The 15,710-nt window shown below is 46.4% G+C and overlaps 1 protein-coding gene across 9 annotated transcripts in view; it reads right to left on the reverse strand.

The window, feature by feature from the left end:
• COL16A1 (collagen type XVI alpha 1 chain) overlaps positions 1 to 15,710 on the reverse strand; it is a 303,979-nt gene that overhangs the window by 176,696 nt on the left and 111,573 nt on the right. For all 9 annotated transcript variants that reach the window (XM_063954229.1, XM_063954228.1, XM_063954227.1 and 6 more), the window contains 2 exons: positions 14,177 to 14,212; positions 9,005 to 9,031 (listed from right to left, as the gene is read on the reverse strand). In XM_063954229.1, the coding sequence (XP_063810299.1) occupies positions 9,005 to 9,031; positions 14,177 to 14,212 (63 nt within the window). The remainder of the gene's footprint in view (positions 1 to 9,004; positions 9,032 to 14,176; positions 14,213 to 15,710) is intronic.

Here is a 15,710-nt window from a genome sequence, read left to right on the forward strand (position 1 = left end):
CCAGGCCAATACCTTACAGTGAAGCATGGTGGTGGCAGCATCATGCTGTGGAGATGTTTTTCAGTGGCAGGAACTGGGAGACAAGTCAGGATAGAGGAAAGATGAATGCAGCAATGTATAGAGACATCCTGGATGAAAACCTGCTCTAGAGCGCTCTTGACCTCAGACTGAGGCGACGGTTCATCTTTCAGCAGGATAACGACCCTAAGCACACAGCCAAGATATCAAAGGAGTGGCTTCGGGACAACTCTGTGAATGTCCTTGCGTAGCCCAGCCAGAGCCAAGACTCGAATCCAATTGAACATCTCTGGAGAGATCTGAAAATGGCTGTGCACCGACGCTTCCCATCCTACCCAATGGAGCTTGAGAGGTGCTGCAAAGAGGAATGGTCGAAGCTGCCCAAAGATAGGTGTGCCAAGCTTGTGGCATCATATTCAAAAAGACTTGAGGCTGTAATTGCTGCCAAAGGTGCATCAACAAAGTATTGCGCAAAGGCTATGAATACTCATGTACATATGATTTCTTAGTTTTTTTATTTTTAATAAATTTGCAGAAATCTCAAAAAATCTTTTTTCACGTTGTCATTATGGGGTATTGTGTGTAGAATTTTGAAGGAAAAAATTAATTTATTCCATTTTGGAATAACGCTGTAACACAACAAAATGTGGAAAAAGTGAAGTGCTGTGAATACTTTCCGGATGCACTATATATATATATATATCTATATATACAGTATATACACACACAAATCTATTGTGGCAGGAGAGGTATTTTGCCACCTGTAAGCTACACACAGGTCTTATAGGCTTCTTAGCCCAAAAAGCTGCTTCATCAGCCAGCACCTGGGTGCTGGGTTTAAAGCAGAGTCTCTCCCATTAGTCAGGGCTCCTGAAGGCAGTTAGTGTCCAGGTGATAGGCCTACTAGAGACAGTGGGATCCGGAGGCCTGGGCCACTAGTGTCAGGATGCCGGGACCTGAAGGGTTCCTTATTTAGTAAGAGGGAGTGAGGCAGGGCCTAACCTCCCTGGTTGTTTATACTAAAGACAGTGATCTCTGTTTATGTATATTTTTGTTTTTGAGCTACCTGAATAAAAGGTATTTGTTGTTTTTGCACAAGCCTGGAGTCGGTCGCTGGTGGAATTTTTGTAGCAGAGCACATTCTAGCAAGACTCCTGTTACAAATGGCTCCTGAACAGGGACCCTTCTGCTAGTTGTGTTACATGTGGCAGAGGACCCAACAGCCGCAAGGTAGCGGCACACATACCAGCAAACTCCAGACCAAGCTGAACTCGTGGGCATCAGTACCAGACCAAGGGTGTTGTGAGTAGTGGTTAAACCCAACCCCACAGGGTAAAAATAATGATATGTTTTGTTTAAACGGAATGTGTTTGATTTTGGGGCAAAGGTTTGCATTGGCAGCAAAGAGGTTAAACAGGGTGCATGGCCTGTTCTGTCTTATATGCTTTGCACCATTAATTGATAGTAGCTGTGCTGATTTGCTCTAAGAGGTTGCAAGCAGCTGATAATTTATGACTGAATTTCTTTTCCAAGCTTATTTTTACCTGTGCCTGCAAAATCTGGTAAAGTCTGGTGTCCCTTTTAATTAGCTAATTAAGACCAATCAAGCAAAGTTGAAACCTTTTATAAATGTGGTACTATTTAAATAGAGAATTTTTGTGGCACTATGTGTCCCAGCAATCTAGATTTAAGAGCCTGAAGGGAGAAGTTGTTTATTTGCACTATCAGTGTAAGGTATTTGTGACCACTATGTACATGCTACATTTCAGTGCTTTGCTAAAAGCTTAATCTGTGCTAAAAAGAAAAAAAGGAATTTTTATTTTCCCTTTCACTTACAGTTTTCAAAGGTAACAGGGTGAATAAAGATTTTCAGATATACAGCATATTCTGAAGTCTCTTCAAATGGGTAACAAAAAGAGAATTCATGCTAAAAAAACCCAAAAGGGGTGACAGCTCTAACACCTCAGTTCAGGAACTTATGTGAACCTATTAAAGCCCCACAGTTGGAGAGTGAAGTGGAGAGCTTATTGGGGAGTAATCCTGATCTTGGGGAAGATTTTAGCATGGAACATTTTTTTGGTGTCACATGATAAGTGACCTTGAAAGTAATGTCCAATTAAAGGACCAGGAGTTAGAAGAGCTTAAGGAAAAATGTGATTTCCTTCAAGAGCAGGTGAACACCTTAACGCAAAAGCTGGAGGAGAAGGAATCTCTTTTGTCTGACTCTCTGACCAAATTGGGAAGGAGTAGAGAAGAGATTGCCAAGCTCTCAGGCCAGGTGTCAGAGTTGCAGAAAACCTTGGTAAAGGCTAAACCCAGATCTGAAAACTTTGTAGTACATAGCCAAGGACTATTAGAGGAAATCTCCTGTGGCCAGACATGATATGGGAGTTTGGTGCTGGCCAATAAGGCTCTGTCGCAAGGCTTGGCGGAGCTTCAGGAGGAGGTTTCTAAGCTAAAACCATTGACTATGCCTAGTTTCAGTTCGGACCCAGGCGTAGCTACACCAGTTGCTGAAGACTTTATGCCGAAGGTTGGGTCGGAGACATTATCACCGAAGTGGAGATGCCATCTTCAGGGAAAATTATGCCAATGGTGGTGCAGGCTGCGGAAGAATGGTACCATATTGTATTGGAACCCAGCTATACTGGATTCCCTGTTCCAGCCAGAAGGAACAGGAAAGTTGAGCCAGAGCTGCCAGTGCCTAAGGCCCGGAAGGCTCCCTGCTATGCCACTAGTAAGGCCATCTACCTGGAAAGTGGAAATGAGGGCCCTTCCCCAGAGGTAGAGCATTTACAGGCACTAATGTCCATTCAGTTGGTTTGCCATTCCAGAGCATGGAGGAAGCTGCAGCCATTATTGCGCAGTGCACAGAAAATCCATTGGAATTTTTCAAGCAGCAAGAGAGAGCCACATCAGATGGTAGTGTTTTGTTTTTAACCCCTAGGACAGCAGTGAGAAGTTCCTCCGAAGCAGCACCACCTCATTCTCCGGAAATAGAATGTCGTAGTAGCTTGGGTGAAGAGTGGAACAAAGCCCTGAGTTCAGTAGAACCTGTTCAAGATGGAGCATGGCAGCCACAGGGGCTCACAGAAGATGTGTTTATGGAGACATGAGATGAGGATGTGGGATGTCCAGCTGCTCCTCAGTTGACAGGGAGTGAGGAGGAAGCGGTAATGGAGCTGGGAGAGGTTTACTTGATGTCAAGTGATCATCCACCTCCAAAACAAGAATCCTTTAATCTGCAGGATCTGTGGCAGAATGATGAACCCCAGGAATCTACCTGGACAGATGGCAATTTGATGACTACTCAAGAGCCCATCCTAGAGCAGGAAGTCTTATCTGAGCTGGAGATTGCTTCTGTTGAGGTCTTGGAAACCCAGGATCTGGACATCCAGTGCACATGTGAGACTTTCTCTGACAAATCACAGACAAAGACCGTACCTTTGGAGCTATCTCGCCCATGTGAGCTAGTCATGGCTAAGCTAGTGGCAATACAGGAGTCTACTTCCGAAGTCATCTGGGAACCTGCTTCTGAAGGAGTTCCACTCGTGTATGTGGACGATAAGGTGCAAGATTTCGATCTTGGGGTTGTTGCACCCCGGCATGATCCCCCACGGGAAGCTCAAGATCCAATTGCTGAACTGGGACAGTTCATAAAGGACACACTAAGTAAGGAGCAAGAACCTGTCTCAGAGGAATCGGTGCAGAGTCCCATTTCTGAGGTTGCTCTACCCAGAGAGAGTTCTCTATATGGGACACGAGAGCTTGAATATTTGAGGGAGAGTTCCAAAAGCTGGCTCTAAGTAACAGCCAGCTAAAATAAACAGTGAAGGAGATTCCTAAACTACGGAGTCGAATAAGAGACCTGGACAAGAGAATCAAATGGGTTTTGTGCCTGTCCTAGAACAGCAGGAGACAGTGACTAGGGTCAAAGATGGGAGATCGGAGGACGAAGCAGTCACGTTAATGAAGGAAATGTTATCAAAGCTGGAAAGACTGAAGGAAGCACTAAAAGTTCAACAAATTAAAGGACTTTCTGAGACTCGGGACCAATGCCTCACTCTGAGGTAAAGGGTGGGGGCAAAGTTGGACCATGACCTCAGAACAGTTAAAGTCAGGGCAGAGACTAGATGTTACTGGTGCCAAGAGCTGGGCCATAAAAGGTGGAATTGTCCATATAGGCGAAGACCAGTGAGGGCCGGGGTGACTACTATGCCCAAAGTGAACTTAAAAACCTTCCCCAGTCCAGAGTTGGTTAAGGTCAGGTGTCACAAACACCCAGACAAGAATGAAGCAACTTCCTCAGTAGCCAGTAAACAGTAAATCCGAGCCCGATAAGGGAAACATCCCTAAAGGTGGAAAGGTGAAGAGAAGGGGAAGTTTAGTGGGCAACGGAAAGTTGTCCATTAAAATGACCACTTTGGCCACTATGCCAAAGTGGAGGGAAAGGGAAGGTGGCACAGTGGAGTCGGTGCCACCAACCTTTAATGGAAATAGATTCCAAGGCCAGTTAAAAGGGCCTCGGACGTGTACCTGGGAGAGGAACTTGGGACCCAGGTGTATGGGCCCAAGTTATGTCCCAAAGATTTGTCAGCCCAAAATAATTGGCAAATGTGAAACCTTGCCAATGTCACATGCTGCTTTTCTGAGCCAGGAAAAGCTGAGGGAAAGGGTATGTGGCAGGAGAGGTACTTTGCCACCTGTAAGCTACACACAGGGTCCTGGGGGTGGATGGGAAGTGTGGATGGACTGGGTTCCCATCCATTTGGCCCAGACCAGGTCTTATAGGCTTCTTAGCCCAAGAAGCTGCTTCATCAGCCAGCACCTGGGTGCTGGGTTTAAAGCAGAGTTTCTCCCATTAGTCAGGGCTCCTGAAGGCAGTTAGTTTCCAGGTGATAGGCCTATTAGGGACAGTGGGATCCGGAGGCCTGGGCCACTAGTGTCAGGATGCCGGGACCTGAAGGGTTCCTTATTTAGTATGAGGGAGTGAGGCAGGGCCTAACCGCCCTGGTTGCTTATACTAAAGACAGTGATCTTTGTTTTATGTATATCTTTGTTTTTGAGCTACCTGAATAAAAGGAATTTGTTGTTTTTGTACAAGCCTGGAGTCGGTCGCTGGTGGAATTTTTGTACCAGAGCACATTCTATCAAGACTCCTGTTTCACTATATATATATATACACACACACGAGTATATATATATATATATATATATATATACATACACTCATGTGTATACTATACTACACTATATGAGAAGGGCCATCATAGCTTGGGCTTTCTCCGGAATCAGTCTTGTCATGCCCCTTCCCCATGAGGCGTACGCCTTGTGTACCTATTGAAAAAATGGGGTTGCCAATTCTCTCTCTGGTACATGGCACCAAAAGCTCTAGTTACAGCTCTGCCGCCCACTGCTGTTGCTTAGCTTAGTCATCCAGCTACGTCGGTGCAACCTTTTGGCCTAAACTGAATGAAAACAATATTGTGAGCTGTGAGGTGATCGAAATTGACTGGAAATTAGTGGAAATGAATGTTATTGAGGTTAATAATACTTTAGGAACAGGAACAAGCATAAATTCTGTGATTTTAGCTGTTTTTATGGTTTAAAAAAAAAAGAAATACAGATCCAAAACAAATACAAATCCAAAACTCACAAGGGAGTTAGAGGCAAAACAAATACAGATCCAAAACACAAAGGAGATACAGATCCAAAACAAGAACCCGGCGCACATCTCTACTTTTGAGCAATGATATTCCACACATAGTTCCTAGTACATTTCTGTGTTGGATTGTCTATTGAAAGTATTTGCGAGTTGGTTGATTGGTTACTAATTTGCAACACAATTTTAAATAGAAATAACTGCCATGTGTTTGTGCCGCTGCTTTGCTTCTTAGTTTAGCCAGCCAGCCTTCGGCCTATGTTGGTGAACAATATTGTGAGCTATGAGGTGGTCGAAATTGACTGGAAATTACTGGATATCAAGGTTATTGAAGTTAATAATACTATATGAACACAAACAGGCCTAAATGACATGATTTTAGCTGTTTTTAGCAATTTAAAAAAAAAATAATAGATCCAAAATCAAAACACGTTTGGGCGATTTTGTCAAAACCAAAACCAATACTCAAAGTTAATACATATCCAAAACCAAAACACCGGGGTCACCGCACATCTCTAGTTCCTGAGTATATACTTCATCTACTCTGGTCTTCACCATACTTGCTGGCTTTCTGGCTGCCTCTCCAGAAGGAGGCAGCCAGGTCGGCTCAACAGGGGGCATGGGTGGTGCTTGGAGGCGGGATATAGCCATTGCGGCCCCTCTATAGCACCAGCTATTTATAGTGTATTTCTCAGTTACCGCCCACTTCCTTTCTCAGGGGGCGGGACTTGTGTACAGTGTACTCTTATAGCCTTTTCTATACATATATAAGATACACTATACACAAATCCTGCCCCCTGAGAAAGGAAGTGGACAGTAACTGAGCAGGGGCAAACGCAGGATTTATAAGGAGGGGTTTCCGTGTGTGTTTTGCTATGTTGTTGCTGCATATAACAGCATTTACTAGCAGCACTGCGATGCGTATGCATCATGGTATGCCGTGCTCAGTCGAAGTTAATTGATAGTGGGAACACGTGTCCCACGTTATGAATGATGCGATGTGGCAACAACATAGCAGGACACATCTATATACAGTATTTACACAAACTGGATCCCAGGGGTCGATATACCGATACCGGGATCTCGATGGAGGACACCTTCACGGCGTCAATGTACTGACGCGAAACAGAATGCCGGAGTCAAAATACAGACAGCCTACCTCCTGAACATCCGCACAGCGGTACGCGCTGGAGGGGGGGGGATAGGTTCAGGCAGCAAAGGAGGGTTAGACTTACGGTACACTCCCGGGAAGGTTAGGGACTGGAGAGGGAGGGTTAGGCACATACAGGGGGAGGTTAGGGTTATGCACCTAGCGGGGAGGGTTAGGTTTAGGCAGCGGGAAAGGGAGGGTTAGGGTTAGGCACCACTCGGGATGGTTAGGGTAGGGAAAACATGAGGGTTAGGGAGCTAAATGTGGGGCTGTCGAGATTATAATAGATGGGATGCCGCTGTCGGTATACTGGCAGCCGGCATCCCATCCATCGGTATCTCATACTGATGATAGATAGATAGATAGATAGATAGATAGATAGATAGATAGATAGAATGGAAACGAGTCCATAGATAGATAGATAGATAGATAGATAGATAGATATAGAATCCAGATAGAAAGATAAATGTAGAAGCACTAGAGAGAGAAAGAAAGAGACACTGTAGATAGATAGAGACAGAGGAAAACCGAGTGAGAGAGACTGTAGATAGATCACACACAAAGCCAAACTTACTCTTCCTCTGTAGGATCCCAGCTCCTGTGTGTGTGATCTCTGGAGTACCCTGTGTCAGGTCAGGTCTCTCCCCCACGTTTCCTGCTCTTGCCTCTGAGCTGCTGCATGCCTCATGTCAGCTCAGCGTTCAGCCTGTGGTCAGGGACGACTTCTTGCAGTGTGGACAGCACAAATGGAGATGGGGGCCTCTAGAGGCACCCGGCCTTACTGCACTCGGCAGTGGCACCAATAGCTCCTCTCCGTCAGCGTCCGACCAGCTCGTAATAGCTGTCTTCAGGTCAGAGATGCAGAGAGTGTCTGACGGCCAGCACTGATCAGGGGGGGGTTTCTAGGTACTCAGAACCCCCCCCCCCCTGTGTGCACTTCTGCTGAGAAATACACTTAATAGTTGGTTCCTTGGCGTGTATGCACATCTTGAGAAAGACCTAATTCAGACCTGATCGCTGCTGTGCGTTTTCGCACAGCGGACGATCAGGTCTGAACTGCGCATGCGCCGGCGCCACCGTGTGCCGGCGCGTGCCAGAGATGCGAACGGCATCTCCGTACAGTGATTGCCTCTGCCTGGTTGACAGGCAGAGGCGGTTGCTGGGCGGGAGGGGATGGACCAGTGGCCATTTCCCATATTATCCACATTGTTCTTTGGGCCTAATTTAGACTGGATCACTGCAGCGGCAGTGATCGCAGTCTGAAGCCCTTTGGGGAGTTCGCTCGCACACCACGGGAAGCCCAGTGAGATGCTAAAAACATCCCAGGGCTGCAATCGCCTCTGCCTGATTGACAGGCAGAGGCGGTCGCAGGGATGGAGGTGGCGTTCCTCAGGCATATCCAGACCGTAGCGGGGGCGGGCCGCGGTGGCTGCGTCACGTCACACGTCGCCGCCGTGCAATGGTTTTGCACCTGTGATGGGGGAAAGGGGGAGGTCTAGACATGAGGTGCGGACTAGCCCTGTGCTGGGCTTCCCCCCCGCATGTCTGAGTAACTATCCCATTCATGTCTCGTCATCTTCACTATATATCCAGTATCTTTTTCCTCCATCTGCTCACATTTATTCCTGTAATCTCCCCACTTCTGTATTTGCATGTTATTTGTTTGCTCTACATATGTAAAACTTTTGAAGTTTTCTATACTTGCAGAGAGAACAGCATTGGCAGTGGCTACAGGTGGGCCTGCAGCCATAAGCTTGACGGTTTAAGACATCATAGTGTTGGATATTGAGCTAGTTTGAGCCTTAGGCATAAGAAGACAAGGTACAAATAATGAAATATTAAGGGTGGCTATGTCAGAATAATATTTACAGGAGCAAAGGTGGAGAACAAGGAGCAAGCTTGGAGTCGTTCATGTGCACCTGCCTTATAGTTTTATGCCTGCTTCCAGGTCGTGTAAACTCTGATTATCAATGTGAAGTCAAGGGCACATGGGTGAGAAACAAGAAACATTAGAAAACATATTGATTTCACTTTCACAAATTGTTCAATAACAACTGGGGGAAAGGATTTTTGTCCAAATAAGCAAATACATGATAATACTTTGGCATGGTAAAAGAATATAACTATAGGAATATATTCTAATACATGAATAACCGTAGAAAGCAGATACTTACCCTGGGCCCTGGTGGTCCTGCTGTGACCTATAGAGAAAAAGGAAAACCAGGTATTAATTAAATATATTTCATACATATTTTAGTTAAATATTAATGTATTTTTTCTTCTAACGATCCTCTGCCTGCTATCACCATCCTGTAATAGTGATAGCAATAACATGTATGGCCACAGTCAAAATTCACAGTTTATCTACTTTTGTTAGTTCTTACTAAGCTACTTGCTATATGCTGGTGTGTCATGTACACGTCTGCTTTTTACCAAACTGACACAAGCAGAAAGTAAGCTGAAGTGAACAAGCCAAGACTTGAAATGCTGCTCAGAGTATCCAGTGACAGTGTTCTACACAATAAGCTGCAATTATTAACAACTTTGTTATTTCTTACATGGAGATGTCTCGATATTTAAAGCACATCCTTCGCCTACAGGCTAAGTAACCACCAGATGACCCCGACACAAACAAAGCATGCAGACAGATTATTTGCCCCTCCCTACAATGCATGTACAATAGGGTGTATATATTAGACTCCTCCCACAGGTGAATGACACCTGGTGGAAATGTACAGCTGCATTTCTTCTTACATTTTTTCCATGTTATCTCAGTGGTCTAAGTATTCATGTAATGAAACCACTCAAGTCATGTCAGAATTTATTCCAAATACAAAGCTACATCTGTAAACTTAATTACAACTTTGGATCTGGGGCGTAACTAGAACTGTGCGGGCCCCAAAGCAAAATCTTGAAAGCCCCCCCTCCCCTTGTCACTATAATGCTGCTAGGGGAGCAAGAGAAAGAGTGTGAGGGGTGAGAGAGAGGGGGGGGGGGAAAGAGTGTGTCAGGGGAGAAAGAAATAGAGGAGCAAGGACTAGAGGGTGTCAGGGAGAAAGAGAAAGAAAGAGGGGAGAGAGAGAGAGAGGGTGTGTGAGAGAGGTGGGAGGAGCAATAGAGAGAGAGAGAGGGAGGGGAGCAAGAGAGACAGTGTGTCAGGGAGGGAGGAAAAGAGAGGGGAATGAAAGAGTGAGAGCGTCAAGGAGAGTGAGGGAGAGAGTCAGAGAGAGAGAGAAAGAAAGAGAAAAATAGTGCACATGAGAGAGAAATACAGTGTCAGGAGGAGAGCGAGGGATAAGCAGTGTCAGGTAAAGTGAGACGGAGAGACAATGTCAGGGGGAGAGAGAGAGAGATAGTTTCGGAGAGAGACACAGTGTGAGCATGAGAGAGAGAGGGAGGGGAGCGAGCGGGAGAAAGAGAGTGTGTTAGGGAGGGAGACAAACAGGAACAAAATTATTTATTTATTAACAGTTTCTTATATAGCGCAGCATATTCCGTTGCGCTTTACAATTAGAACAACAGTAATAGAACAAAACTGGGTAAAAACAGACAGACATAGAGGTAGGAAGGCCCTGCTCGCAAGCTTACAATCTATATCTTACAAAAGAGAGAGAGTGTCAGGGAGAGAGAGGGGGAGAGAGAGGGGGTGTCAGACAGTGAGAGAGAGTGTCAGGGAAAGAGAGAGAAAGTGTCAGAGAGAGAAAGAGACAGCGTCAGGGAGAGAGACAGTGTCAGAGAGATAGGGAGAGTGTCAGGGAGAGAGAGAGAGAGAGAGAGAGATATTGTCAAGTAGAGAGAGAGTGAGGGGGAGTGAGCAGGAGAGAGAGAGGGGGTGTGAGCAGGAAAGAGAGGGGGTGGGGGAAGGAGAGTGAGCAAGGAAGAGAGAGAGGGAGTGGGAATGGGCAGGAGAGAGAGAGGATGGGGGAGAGAGTGAGGGGGAGTGTACAATAGGTTTCCAGATGTGCAGTGCATAGGTAAACAAAATCTGACAGTTGTGAACTATAATCTCTGACCATAGTTCTAGTGCATTGTCAATGCACAGGACCGTATATAAGCTGCACTGCACACTGAAGAAGTCAGCATGTTCATTTCTTTCACAAACTCGTTATGTAGCTCAACAGAGGTCACTGGAGACCCATGATCTTCTACAACTGCAAGAGTGGTCTGCGACAGCAGGAGAGTTTTGACCAAATACGAACTGCTTTTGGTGAGAAAAGAACTATCCTGAACTACTGTGTTTGAATGATCTGCAGAATTTCAGCATGAAAGATGGTCCTTGAAAGATGAGGAGAGCTGCGGCCGACCTGTGTCCGCCATCACCTATCACCGAGGACAATGATGCCAGGGCTGATAGTGGCCAAGTTAGAGAAGGAGATAGGTATCTCATCGGGATCCATACGCTTGATACTTCACAAAAAGCTTGCACAAGGTTTTTGCTCGCTTGGTGCCCCCTCAGCTGACTTGAGAGCAGAAGGAGTGTCGGGTGACTTGGTGCCACAACCTGCTGGCCAGGTTTGATGGCGGTCGCTCAAACTCTGTGTGGGAGATCATCAGTGGTGATAATTCCTGAATCTAAAGTTTCAAGCCCGAGACTAAACAATAATCGGCCCAGTGGACCTCAGTTGGAGGTGCACCGCCACAGAAGTTCCAATATGAGCACAGCGTGACCAAGCAGATGGTGGCTGTTTATGTGACCGAGATTGGTCATGTAGCTAACCTACCACTCGTGCAGCAGTGCATTGTCACTGGGAACCAACCAATGCCTGCCACAAGTGTTAAAAGCCATTTCCAGGTGCTGTCCAATAACTCACACTAGTGGTACCCTTCTCCATCACAACAATGAACCTGCCCACAAGTCCACGAAAGTGATAAATTTCTGGCCTATGAATGCGTCCAGGAGCTTGGTCATTCACTATATAGTACAGACCAGAACCCTTGCAACGTCTTTGTGTTCCCACAAATCAAACGCAAGATGTGCAGGATTTATTTTGAGTCACCAGAAGCTGCAGTGGAGGCCTTCATTCAGTATGTAGAAGACATACCTGCTTCGGACTGGTCCAACTGCTTCACCAAGTGGTTTGAGAGCATGCAGATTCCTCTGGTGAATACTTTCAAAAAAATTTAATATTCACTTTGTTTGTAACTATAATAATTTTGTGCATCCGGTAAACTTATTGCACACCCCTCATGTATATAATATATTGTATATACACAGACACACCCAATAGGGTTACTTTTGTCAAAAGACAAAATAGCTACCATATAAGTTCCATGTATCCTGAAGTCCCATTTCATTAATGAGTAGTTTTCTGGGACACACAAAATGTGCCCTCAGTGTATTATAGAATGTTAGAAACTGTAGTACAATTGTTAAATGAATATTGGAACCCAAACCATACTGTATATTATAAAGTCATCTTCATCAATGGAATTTCCAAGTTTACTTGTTATATTACAGCTAAATTCAAGGCAGGGCCGGACTGGCCATCTGGCACTTCTGGCAAATGCCAGAAGGGCCGATGGCCACGTGGGCCGGTCCAGCGGTCACTGAGACGCGCTGCCGCTCAGTCCGGCGGCAGCGCGTCTCAGCTGTCAGGATTGGAGAGCTGTGAGGACTGGGGTGAGAGCGCCGGGCGCCCGCCAGCACGGCTGTGTCTGGCGCGGCGCGTATAGCGGACTTCAAAGCAGCCGCCGGTTCGTGAGCCAAGCAGAGCTCGCGGACCGGCAGCCAATCAGAAGCCGCCGGTCCGCGAGCTCTGATTGGCTCACGAACCGGCGGCTGGTTTGAACGCTATACGCTGCCGCGCCAGACACAGCGGGCAGCTGGCGGGCGCCCGGCGCTCTCACCCCGTCCCTCACAGCCCGGAGGAAGAGGAGCAGCAGCAGCAGTGCAGCAGCGGTAAGTAGCTGCAGCACTGGCTGCTGTGGGGGCAATTGTATACCTGGCACTGTGGGGGCAATTGGCTGGCACTGTGGGGCATTTGTATACCTGGCACTGTGGGGGCAATTGTTTACCTGGCACTGTGGGGGCATCTGTATACCTTTCACTGTGGGGGCATCTGTATATCTGGCACTGTGGGGGCATTTGTATACCTTGCACTGTGGGGGCATTTGTATACCTGGCAATGTGGGGGCATTTGTATACCTTGCACTGTGGGGGCATTTGTATACCTGGCACTGTGGGGGCATTTGTATACCTGGCACTGTGGGGGCAATTGTTTACCTGGCACTGTGGGGGCAATTGGCTGGCACTGTGGGGCATTTGTATACCTGGCACTGTGGGGGCAATTGTTTACCTGGCACTGTGGGGGCATCTGTATTCCTGGCACTGTGGGGGCATCTGTATATCTGGCACTGTGGGGGCATTTGTATACCTTGCACTGTGGGGGCATTTGTATACCTGGCACTGTGGGGGCATTTGTATACCTGGCACTGTGGGGGTATTTGTGGATCTGGCACTGTGGGGGCATTTGTATACCTGGCACTGTGGGGGCATTTGTATACCTGGCACTGTGGGGGCATTTGTATACCTGGCACTGTGGGGGCATTTGTATACCTGACACTGTGGGGGCATTTGTATACTTGGCACTGTGGGGGCAATTGTTTACCTGGCACTGTGGGGGCAATTGTTTACCTGGCACTGTGGGGGCAATTGTTTACCTGGCACTGTGGGGGCATTTGTATACCTGGCACTGCACTATCGGAAGCATATAATGTAAATTTCGGCTCATACCGGGTGCTGTAATGTGAATTTTGGCTCATACTGTGTGGTATAATGTGAAAGGGGCAGCAGTACTAGATAGTATAAGGGGTCCTACTATTGTGGTGCATAATGCGTATAAGGGGTGTATAGTGTGGTAAACTACACTGAAGACCACGCCCCTTTTGAGTGACAACGCCCCTTTTGAGTGACCACGCCCCCTTTTCCGAAGCGCGCGCGCCTTCGACGCGCGCTTAATTACAAACCTCACATTTCCATACCCCCACTTAAAAATTTCCACTTCAACCACTGGTTGAGTATATTTTAATAGAGAATGATGTACGCCTGTATGTTGTTAGAATTATATTTGTAAGAACATAGACTAATAAGTGGGAGGAGTCAGGAATAGTAAGGGGAGGAGTCACAGAGGTGGGCCTGTGTGCTTCGAAAATGCCGGGGCCTATTTTTAGTCCCAGTCCGGCCCTGATTCAAGGGGTACTGAAATCTGTTAAATATAAACAGCAGTTTACAGGATATTATTTAGTATACATTTATAAATATTAAGAAACTCATTCCAAAGACACGCCTTTATGGGCATTTGATTCTTGGGCAATAAGTGCTGCGTATGTGACGGTGATCTACTTACATTGGGCTCTGGGAGACGAAATGCACATGATGCACACTGCAAAAGAAACAGAAAGGCAAATTATATCCATGGAGAAACGTATTTCAACAGCTTTTACAAATCAAGTTATCTAAACAGGAGGAAAACAAATAGTTTTAGACAGCAGAGAGAGAGCAATTCCAAGCATAACACTAAAACTACCACTTATACCATTGCACTCAGAGAAGTGATGTCATCACAGCTGGAAAATGATCACTCACACAGTTGCTAGGAGTATACAGAGAGGTGTATTATAGGGACACTTATCATGCCGCTATAGATATTCCTGCTTCGCTTATCGAGGCAAAGCAGGAAGCAATAATGCAGAGATATATTAACATCTCAGTCACCAGAGTGGGGGAGAGAAAACCCCTACCCCACCAGCGATCCCTGTGAGTCCAGGAGCGCATCAGCCTAGTTCTGATTTGATCACCAGACAATATCTCCCTGGGTTCCGGAAAAATGATACAGAATATTTTATAAAAGGTGTATCGTGTTACTAGGACAGCAAATGGTCAAACAGTGGTTCTCAAACTGTGTGCTGTGGCTCCCTGGGGTACCTCAGGGTACGTGCAGGGGTGCCCTGGGCTGGTGGTCAAATGCCAATTTAAATTCTTTACAGTCAATGTAACAGACAAAACCATTGGTTGTGGCTTCCAATCATAAAATATGTGGACAAACAGAAGTGAATCCTGACCCTCACCACATAACTGAACCTAAGGATGACATATAAACACAATTTACTTAATTTAATATTTTTTTTCTGAATTTCTTAATAAGAAACTTTTGGCCTAGGGGAGCTGTGGAGAAAAAAGAGATTCATGGTAGACTTACCATGGTTAAATCTCTTTCTGTGAGGTACACTGGATTCCACAGGGAATACATCGGGGTGTAGAGTTGGATCTTGATCCGAGGCACCAGCAGGCTAAAGCTTTAACTGTTCCCAAGATGCATTGCACCGCCTCCTCTATAAACCCGCCTCCAGGCACTAGAGCTCAGTTTCGTTAACCAGTCCACTGCAGTAGCAGGTAAAAGATGATAGATCTTAGTCACATAGCACCACATTCTCACGACAGGAGAAGGGACCAGCGGCTAATGCCATACAAACCCAAAGAAGCTTAGTGCATCAGGGTGGGCGCCCTGTGGAATCCAGTGTACCTCGCAGAAAGAGATTTAACCATGGTATGTCTAACATATATCTCCTATTCTGCAGCGGGGTACACTAAGATTCCACAGGGAATACATCGGGGATGTCCTAAAGCAGTTCCGCATGGGAGGGGACACACCGTGGCAGGTATGAGAACCCATCGTCCAAAGGAAGCATCCTGGGAGGCGGAAGTATCAAAGGCATAGAACCTGATGAACGTGTTCACTGAGGACCACGTAGCCGCCTTGCACAATTGTGGACGCGCCTCAGCGGGCCGCCCAAGAAGGTCCAACAGACCGAGTAGAATGGACATTAATAGCAGCAGGAGCTGGAAGTCCAGCCTGCGCATAAGCTTGTGCAATCACTATT

Source organism: Pseudophryne corroboree, chromosome 2 (assembly GCF_028390025.1).
Source record: "Pseudophryne corroboree isolate aPseCor3 chromosome 2, aPseCor3.hap2, whole genome shotgun sequence".
Taxonomy (NCBI): Eukaryota; Metazoa; Chordata; class Amphibia; order Anura; family Myobatrachidae; genus Pseudophryne; species Pseudophryne corroboree.